This window comes from Epinephelus moara, chromosome 20, assembly GCF_006386435.1.
Source record: "Epinephelus moara isolate mb chromosome 20, YSFRI_EMoa_1.0, whole genome shotgun sequence".
In the NCBI taxonomy this organism is placed as follows: Eukaryota; Metazoa; Chordata; class Actinopteri; order Perciformes; family Serranidae; genus Epinephelus; species Epinephelus moara.
In genome coordinates this window covers 17957267-17967335 of record NC_065525.1, presented here as the reverse complement: position 1 = coordinate 17967335, position 10069 = coordinate 17957267, and the positions used below count along the sequence as shown (strand labels likewise).

At 41.4% G+C, this 10069-nt stretch overlaps 1 protein-coding gene across 1 annotated transcript in view; it reads right to left on the bottom strand.

Annotated features, from left to right (window-relative positions):
• The window catches only part of b4galnt4a (beta-1,4-N-acetyl-galactosaminyl transferase 4a), a 179517-nt gene that overhangs the window by 74792 nt on the left and 94656 nt on the right, over positions 1–10069 (bottom strand). The window contains exon 3 of the mRNA XM_050073770.1: positions 4860–4958. Coding sequence (XP_049929727.1) covers positions 4860–4958 — 99 coding nt within the window. The remainder of the gene's footprint in view (positions 1–4859; positions 4959–10069) is intronic.

Below are 10069 nucleotides of genomic sequence, written 5' to 3'. Positions count from 1 at the left end.
TCTATTGTCCAGTTTTGGTGAGCCTGTGTGAACTGTAGCCTCAGTTTCCTGTTGTTAGCTGACAGCAGGGGCACCTGGTGTGGTCTTCTGCTGCTGTAGCCCATCTGCTTCAAAGTTGGACGTGTTGTTTGTTCAGAGATGGTCTTCTGCAGACCTTGGTTGTAACAAGTGGTTATTTGAGTTACTGCTGTCTTTCTATCATCTTGAACCAGTCTGGCCATTCTCCTCTGACCTCTGGCATCAACAAGGCATTTTCACCCAGAGAACTGCTGCTCACTGGATATTTTCTCTTTGTCGGACCATCCTCTGTAAACCCTAGAGATGGTTGTGTGTGAAAGTGTCACTTTCTCACTTTCTTCCCCATTCTGACGCTCAGTTTGACCTTCAGCAGGTCGTCTTGACCATGTCTACATGTCTAAATGCATTGAGTTGCTGCCACGTGATTAGCTGATAACTGTTTGTGTTAACAAGCAGTTGAACAGGTGTACCTAATAAAGTGGTTGGTGAGTGTATATTAAAACATCTGTATACAAATACTCACGCAAGTTGTGCAGTATAATCCAAGCATCATGTATCCAGACGTATTCTCAGTATTTTCGCACACAAGCGTCATGACGCTTTTGAAATCTGCCTGTACATTCCACTGAGCAGAGTTTAAATGCATGTGTCTGCTGAGGCGCCCTCCTCATTCATGCATGTGTTTTTATAGAAGTGTTTTAAGGTTGTAGTGAATATGCATGTGTTTGGGAAGTGCTAAGCATGCAGCTGGATTAATGAGACTTGGTTTATAATGCACGAGTTGTTTGAGAGTTTGTAAACAGATGTTTTGATTTAGCTTTGCTTTTATTAAACATGGCCCCCTTTTTATTCCAGTTCATCAAGAATTTTCTCCATTTTTGGACTCTTAATTCCCCATGGAGGATTTCACGAGTTCAATGTAACATGGGGTGAGCAATTGATAGAAAAATCATCATTTTGTAGGTGAAGTATTCCTTTAATACAGAACACTACACATGTAAAAATTAAAATATAAAAGACCCCCTGATATCAAAGTCAGTAATTCCTCTTACCATCACTTTCTTTTTGCTCCTGACTGGATAAAATTGTTCATTATACTCAAATTTTCTCTGGATCCATGTCGGCTTCTCTGCAAATGACTGATTATCCCTTCATAACTGGCTGCTGCTAGAAAAAGTGGGCCAGCTCTGTCTTTCTGATCTCTATCCAGTGTCAGTGTCCTTGACATGCCGGTGTCCTTGAAGGACAGAGGATGTCCGCTCTACAGCTGCCTGTCTACGCTAATCCACAGTCACCTCTGGGTGAGTTCACTGGCTAGGAATCCTCATTTAGTCACCAGTAGCAGCTGAAAACAACCTGCTGGAGCCAACACAGGAGAGACTCACAGAACTTCATTAAAACATATTGAGTATTTCCTCTCTGTGTCTTTCTTCTTCTCTCTAAGGGTGCACAAATTAGAAGAAATAAAGTGAGCAGTCCTTTCAATTTGCTTGTGTACAACAGTTTTTTGCGCATGTGGCTCATATGAATGCTTCTGGATGCCCGTGTGACCTCTGCCCAGTCTGTGACAGCTGGCATATGGCACCACTCTACCTCCACCAGCCTGAGTCTACGCCTCTGACAGTGCCAGCTCAGTGGCCCCTCAGACCTCTGCCATCTTGGCCGTGCACCAGGAAAACAAGTTAGTGCTGGTAATTAGGACAGATAGCTAGTGAGGAAAGCAAAGAAAGAGCTGCTGCTCTCCATAATTTCTGACAGCCTTGGCTTAGGCTTCACGACGGAGAGGTTTGAGATAAAAGAGAAAGAGATTTTTGAGGTTATGGAGATGTGCAAAATATTTGATAGATTTATGCTGCATATTCACAGAGACTAAATGGCATGTTGCGTTATGAGGAGGCTGGAAATGAGTCAAAGAAATGGCATGTTGACTTCTACAAGTGCGCTTTGATGCTAGTCACGCCTAATGTAAAATGTAGTTGGTGTGGATGTTGCAAAATTTATTTCCCTCTGAGGCTGCTTCGCTTTTCCAATCCAAACCATAAATAAGACATTCTGTTTGCTGCTTGGTCAATGAAATCATGTACATCTATTTTAACTGCAAAAGCGTCATGTGGTTTTAACAGCTTTCACACACATACTGTTAAAAAACCAACAGGATGTTCATAATAAAAGTCTCGCTGTGCTCAGGCCATGAAATCCATTTACATTTGTGCAATTAGTCTACATGGTCCAGATTCAGATAGCTTGTTTGGCTGCAGTTCCAGTTTGGCTGTTTCATATCAATGTGACTTCTCATTTTCTAAGTAGCATCATTTTAAATTATGCCAAAAAGCGTCGTCCACAATTAGATGCAGGGCCCTCGATAGTCAGGCAACAGATGTTTCTAGGCCAGATGATTAAAAAACAGACATCATCCACATGTGATGGTTTACAAAGCCAAATGACGATATTGGCCATGCCCAACAATTTAATTGCCACTGCTTGTCGTGCTAAAAACAAAGTGAGAATATGAGGATAAAGAAAGTCAAAGATTCAAAATCATCAGTCGAAAACCCCTCAGTCGACTGACGCCCAGGCAAAACTGCCAGCATGAACAGTGCATGACGGCTACCTCGCTGAACTGCTGCAGCTCGCACACATGTGGTGTTCACACACAGTCGCTGCAGAGCTGCCTGCTGTTATAACTACTCTATTTCTACAATTAAAAGCCAATACTCCACTCATTTATGGAACTGTGCAAGCCCCTGCATTGTCAACAACATGGGCCTGCAAATATTTCATAATAAAAAGCCTTGTGTTAACAAATGAAGGGGTTCTGTCAACAGATACATTGCCACAGGGCTTTTATTTTAAACCAGAAACAGGAAAGGTTCAGCTCGGAAGAAATATATTTCATGTCTGTGACAGATGAAGACATTGAAACTGCAGTGAAAGGTGGTGTAATGTCAGTATGTTTATCAAAAGACCACTGTCACTCTATTTTTGCTGAAACCGTGTGTCACGTGGAAAAAATAAGCGAGATTCCTATTCTCTAGATGCTCCACGCCTGAGCAGCAGCTGCTGCCAAAATTGGGAACGAATTACAATTTGGCTTCCTTCAACTAGAGATAGAACAATTTTGTGTCGCATGAAGAATCTACCATTTTGTTTCTTATTTTGTAAACCAAGCACCCCTTTCTGAGCGGATGTGCTTGGCCCCTCCCCCAAAAGTCCAAACAGAAGTTTCAACATGAGTTTAAAACAGTGAGTTACGACGTGCCACCTCTCTGGCTGATTTGAAACTTTGTCGACAGAACTTGTAGAGAGCTGCTGGTCGAGAAGAAAGGTAAAACAAACTCTGTGGTGTGGAAACACTTTGGTTTCATGGAGTCAGACTTGGAACAAACTACAATCATGCTCAATCAATTTGTTCCAGCACTTGAAGTCTACTAACAAAGTGGTGTATGACTAAGTAGTGTCTCAGTTTTATTCATTTATGTCATTGTTTTTCATTTCAGTTGTATTTAAAGTGTAAAAAGACATCCAGTGTTAAAAGAAACACCAGAGTTAATGTTCAATAAATGCATGGTGTTATTAACAATCAAAACAATCAGGATTATGATTTTGACATAATCAAGCAGCCCTAAATCGTACTGAACAGCCCAATCTGATTCCACTAACGTAACTGGGGGTTTATGAATGTATTTTGGCATTTAGTTTTAACTTTTTACTGTGTTGCTGATACAAGGCACAAAAACAAAGGCAGGCTAACTCAGGAGAGACTACTGAAGTAAAACAGTCACAGCACTGTAACGCTATCAGGCACACACTGTGTTCAGCACCCCTGTAATGCTGCCTTGTGCAAAAGATTACATGCATAATGCTTTGCGGAAGCAGCATGAAAGCTGGCAGTGAATGATAGAGAATCTTGTAAAAAAAAAAGAACAAAAAGAACAAAAGAAAAAAAAGTACAGTATCGCTGCAGTCAAAGTGATCTACTTGAAAATAACTTGCAGTATGCAACAGTAATTTCCTATTATTCATCTCATGCTCTGTGTGTGTGTGTGTGTGTGTGTGTGTGTGTGTGTGTGTGTGAACTGATAGATTCTCTACAGTTTGCCCAGACCCACACACTGTGGTGTGCAGCAGAGATAGTTAAACTTTACCCCAGGTAGACTAATAAATCATATTTTGCAGATTAGGCCTACAGACACGCACACACACACACACACACACACATACACAATCCTTTAATTAAACTCTGCTGAGCAGGTTACAAATCTAGAGCCGCTTTCCTTATCACAAATCCGCTGCTTAATTGCCCTGTCTGCTGCTCCCTTTGTTACAGCGAGTGTGTACACTACATCAGTAAGTGAGCTGAAAAATTAGGATGAATCAAATCGCCTTGTAATCTTCAGGTCATAGGTGCCTTTAAGTATAACCCGCTAATGGTTTTGTATAAAATATTATCCTCCTTGCACAATAATTTATCATTATAACCGCAAGGTACATTTTGTTCATCCCATAATAGCGCCAGAGAATGACCAGGTCTCTGTTTGACCTTAAATATCGACTGCTCTTAAAAGGACAAAAAGGGAGTAAGACATCTGCAGCTAAATTATATTTCGCAAAAAACCAAACCCTCAATTGAAATGAAAATTCAAAAAGAAGGTTTGGTGTGTGTGTGTGTGTGCAAGGCCGTGACACGTTTGGCTGATGAGTCACACAAAAAGCAAAGCACCTCAAGGACCCTTAACATATTAATCCTTATCCGCCTGGATCGGGTTAAAGAAGAAGATGATTAAGAACTAAGTTCAAGCCTCAGAAAAGAAAGAGAGAGGAGAGAAAATCATTTGTGTTACCTCCGGTTTCCATGGCAATTTCTTGTGCCGCTGGCTGAGAAACTTCCGGATGCGGGTATGGTCTCTGCCATCAGCCCCGCCTGTGATTGGCTCATCATCCTTGAAGAAAATACAGCAGAAACAAAGACACATTTATTCCTCTCTAACTTTAAAATCAGACATTATGACGGCACCTAACAATTATTTTCTTTGTGGATTAATCTGTTGATTATTTTTGTGATTGACTAATTAGCTCTGTGGTCTAATAAATATCAGAAAATTATGAAAAATGTCGATTAGTGTTTCCCAAAGCCCAATATGACTTCCTCAAATCTCTTGTTTTGTCCACAACCCAAAGATCATCAGTTTACTGTCATAGAAGAGAAACAAAACCACAAAATATTAACATTTAAGAAGCTAGAATCAGAAAATTTTACTGTTATTTGAAGAAGTTACCCAAACTAATTAATTAATAAACTAGTCCATACCCATTGGTAGCTTTGTCACCTTCTACCTATGCCAATCCTCAATGCCTATGTGCAGTTTCACATAGATTGACCACGTCAGTGAGTAGAAAAACGTGGGACAGACAGAATGACTGACTGACAGAATGACACACTGACAGTTTCTGTGATTATGTACAGCATACCATACCATGACTTAGTCATACCAAAAATTAGAAAAAACCCAACTTTCGGCCACAGGAGGAGCCACAGCGATCGGTCACATTTTAGCCATTTTTAAGCATTTTTCTGTTGTTATAGCGCCACCCAGTTGCCAATTATTGTTTATTATAATTTCCCCTCGGGGATTAATAAAGTATATTAAAAAATATATATATATACACCTTTATGTGATGAGCCACGCCCTCTGCAATATTCATTGCCTTATAGAAGCTCAGTTTAGTAAGTTTTCCAACTTTTGCCAAGAGGGAGCTTTAGATATTGGTCCCTAGATTATGTTCACCGAGTTTCATGCAGATCGGTCAAACTTCCTAGGAAGAGATTGATTTTAAGTGTTTTTCAAAAAGAAATCAAAATGGAGGAAAATCTATATAACTGGAAGTTATGGGTTCTTGAGGCATTTGTTCCTCATGAGGAGAGGCATCTCTGTGCAAAGTTTCATGTCTCTACGACATACGGGGCATGAGATATGCCCATTCAAAGTTTGCAATTTCAATCAGTTGTTATTGCACCCCCCTTTGGCCAATTGATGTAATATTGCTTCATTCTCATCCTCCCATGACCCTCTACCACTGTGCCAAATTTCACATGGATTGACCAAGTCAGTGAGGAGAAAATGTGGAACAGACACACACACACAGACACACACCCACAGAGTTTTCGTCATTATATAGTAAGAAGATAGTTGGCAATTAATTACCATACATTTGGTTGCTGTGTGGTTGTGTGCGTGAGTGTGTTTATTTGTCTCTCTGTGGCTTATCTCGCAAACTACTGGGCCAATCAGCCTCATATGTGCACATGTATGAGTGTGCAGTGTTATTCAAGGGCCTCTTGTGGCTGCAATGATTCACAAGTGTTGAAAAAGTGATTTATTGACTGTTTTGTTTTTATGTCATTGACTGCCAATTTCCCACTCACCAGCCAATGGAGGCTGAAAGTTGCTCGGAAATCTGCTCAGCTAAAAACAACTAACCTTACCGTCTGTCTGGCTACATTTTGGCCTTCATCGTGCCTCAAAAACTTTCATCCATAGAAAAGTTTGGTCTTATGATCCACTTAAATAAGGCATGATATGAGATGAAGAGATCTCAATTATTTGTTATCTTTGCTGCCACCTTGACAGGAAGGGAACTATAAGGGACAATTCCATTAGGCGCAGCTGGGACCTGGTTTGGTCTGTCCTCAGCATGGTATCATACCACAATGGGAGCTGTTTTGCCTGTCAGATTTTAGACTAGGTCATTTTTTACTTGATATGTTTACTTCTACCATAAGTAAGTAAGCAGGCTGCATAATCATATGGTGTCTTTTTTTGTCTATTTTGAGTGTAGTTATGAATGACATGGATCAAAGATTTCTGGCTGAATTTTAGTTATTAAAAATACATTTATCCCACTAATTACATTGTGTCTACACCTCATAGACAGTGCCTTTTGCCAGTAAAAATCAATCTGCTGTGTGCAATGCGCTGTGACTTTTCTCACAGCGCATTGTACCATGTTGTGGCAAGAGCCACACCTAGAGTGTCTAAAGTGGCTGCGATCAGCCCAGGTAGCCGCCTGGCGGAGATCTGCAATCTATTGAGTGCCCTTTTCTCTTGTAATAGTTGACAACTAATCAATTAATCGTTGTAGCTTCATCAGTCACTACAAAAAGGAGACATTGATGAAGGGAAAAGACAAATGACTGGTGGTTTTAAATCTCAGTGGCTAAAAGCTAAAGTCATCCATCCATTTATGCACGAAGGCATCTATCCATCCATCCATTTGGGGTAACATGACTCCGCTCCATAAACCACAAAACTGATATATGAGATAAAGTAGTATCATTAGTGAAAACCACAGCCCTTTCTAATTCACGGAAGCATTAAGCAGTACATACTGTACATTGCACACACAGCTGAGAATAACACGCACACAAACATGTACATCGTAAAAGAGCAGGCCAAGAAATCACAGGGTTATTTTCCCAGAAGGCTACTACTAAGACCCTGTGGAATCTCCTCTTCACCGTTTACTCCTAATCCAGCGTTTGACTTGCCAAAGCCCTAATCTCCAACATACTCTAACCATCCACCCTGCTGGCCAAGATCTCCTCTCCAGGGAGCCTGAACTCTCGCCCTGATCTGGGATTTAGCCCGATGCTCAGGCCAGAGCCCTGCAAGGCTCTTTCTCTGCGGCCTCCTAAGAGGCATGTTAATGTTAATGCTGTGGTGGGGTGTGACGGACAGGACAGAGCAGAGAGGAGCGTAAGTTCATGGCCAGCTATGAGGAGATAAAAGGGCTGCCAGGCTCCCAGAGAAGCAACCGAGTCGCAGAGCTGTTAAATGAGTGGCAGAGCGTCCTCCATTTAGCAGGGATGTCAGAGAGGAGGCATACCTCCACCGAGACAAGCTGTAGAGGTTTTCAGAGCCCCTGAAATGAGGGGCTTTTGTGAAGGAGGCACCGGTGTTTGCAAAAGAATCAGGGAAAGGAAAAGAAAAAATTTAAAGCGGAAGAGGCAAAGAGACAGAGCTGTCGGATGTCAAGCCTTTGATTACTTTTTTTAACTTCCAAGGGAGAGAGATAAAGGAGGGCAGGCAAGGTAATGATGAAGAAATGTGACAACAGGCTCCCCTCCTGTCTGACACCAGAGGAGCGTAAAGTGCCTCATGTTTGTGCGCACCCAAAGACTCGCAAACCTTTCCAGCACTAGTTTTTTGTCTGACACACAAAAACACTCTGACGCACACATGGATCCACTCAGTGAAGGACACAACATTCAAAGAAACAAAGAAAGCAGAAGAACAAAAATACAAGACAGGACTCAGTGGTCAATAAAACACGAGGAAGACGAACTTCGATTGTTTGAAAACACTGAGAAACCTGATTTCAACACCTGCGGGAAAAATATATATGTTGAAAGGCTGACATGATGCTGCACACACAGGTCCCACGATATATTATCTTGATTATTATCTTGAAGTCATCATACAATATTACTGTGCTTTTATAACCTAACTGCAAATAACATCCCAAAAGGAAAACTTTGTCAACATCTGTTTTAAGATAAAATAATTAGTCTGCTCATCTCAATTTAATCATTCTTATTGCTGCAAAACGTATGGGACTGAAAAAGGAACTCATTTTATTATCCTAGTAGGCTACCGAAAGACAAAAAGTGTACTATGCCATATCAATTTTTATCTCCACCCCTACTATGTAGAATGTAAATACTTTTAAAACTATTGATACAAAACTAATGATACAGGACCAGAGAAAGCAGAGGACAAGGACTGTGGCACGTGCTCTTGCTTAAGAGGTCGAAAACCTACAACTATCAGAACGCACTGGACCAGTAAAAGTTCCTGCTGGTGGATGACGTAATGAAATCTTGTCCGTTTTGACACAGGAAACAATGTGGCGGCCGGCAGGTACCAAACAATCTGGTATTACAGTTAAATGGTGAGTTCAAATATGTTTCTGAAAATATTTAGGTGAAAAATAGGCAATACAGTATCAGAGTCTTGGTTTCTATTTGATCAGGTCTGCCTAGTTTTGTTGTTTGATCCACCTTTATACTTTCTGTGCCCATAGTGGCGGGCAAAATGTGGTAGAACAATCTGTAGTTCGAGCCCCAGCCCTAGATTTGAGCGGAGAGATGAGCAGGGAGATCTAAGAAGGTTAAGACGGTATCCACATTAATATGATACAAAGTTTGTTGAAAAAAAGTATGCCTTTAACACTTTCATCCATGCTATGAAGCTTCCACACATTTAACTAAAATCAATGGTGGTTAGCACTGTTGCCTCACGAGAGGTTTCCTGGTTAGATCCCAGGAGGGAGCCCTTCTGTGCGAGTTTGCATGTTCTCCCAGTGTCAGCGTGGGTTTTCTCCTGATACTCCAGCTTCCTCCCACAATCCAAAGACATGCAGGTTAATTGGTGACTCTAAATTGGCCGTAGGTGTGAATGTGAGTGTGAATGGTTGTCTGTCTCTATGTGTCAGCCCTGTGATAGTCTGGCGACCTGTCCAGGGTGTACCCTGCCTCTCGCCCAATGTCAGCTGGGATAGACCCTCAAAAGGATAAGCGGCTATGAAGATGGATTTATTAAGTTTTAGTTCTGCTGCACTCTCTGTCTTCACATTCAAATCATTACAGTTCTGTTTGCACTTCTTTACATTTGAGCTGCTTTTCTCATCATCAACCCTGCAAAGCTTGGTGTTGCCATCACTTCTCACAAAGTTTGGACTGTGGATTGTCTCTGTGACATTGTTTGCTTGCTGTGAGCAAACCAAGCGCCATACAGGGGCAGGCAGTTACCTTTCCTGCCGATCGGCTTTCACTATTAGAACAGGTGTGATGACTGTTTGAACGATGATGAAGGATTATCCATGTGGGCAAAAGGACTTTGTGATCTGTGGTTACTGATTGGAAATAAAAGAGAATGTTTTAGAAATAATATGCTGCCAACTCAAAAAAGACCAAACTCTAAATCACTGCTCGGGTGTGGACTCTAATTCACACGGACACCACTTTCTCAATGCGCTGCCTCAGCTCGATCCA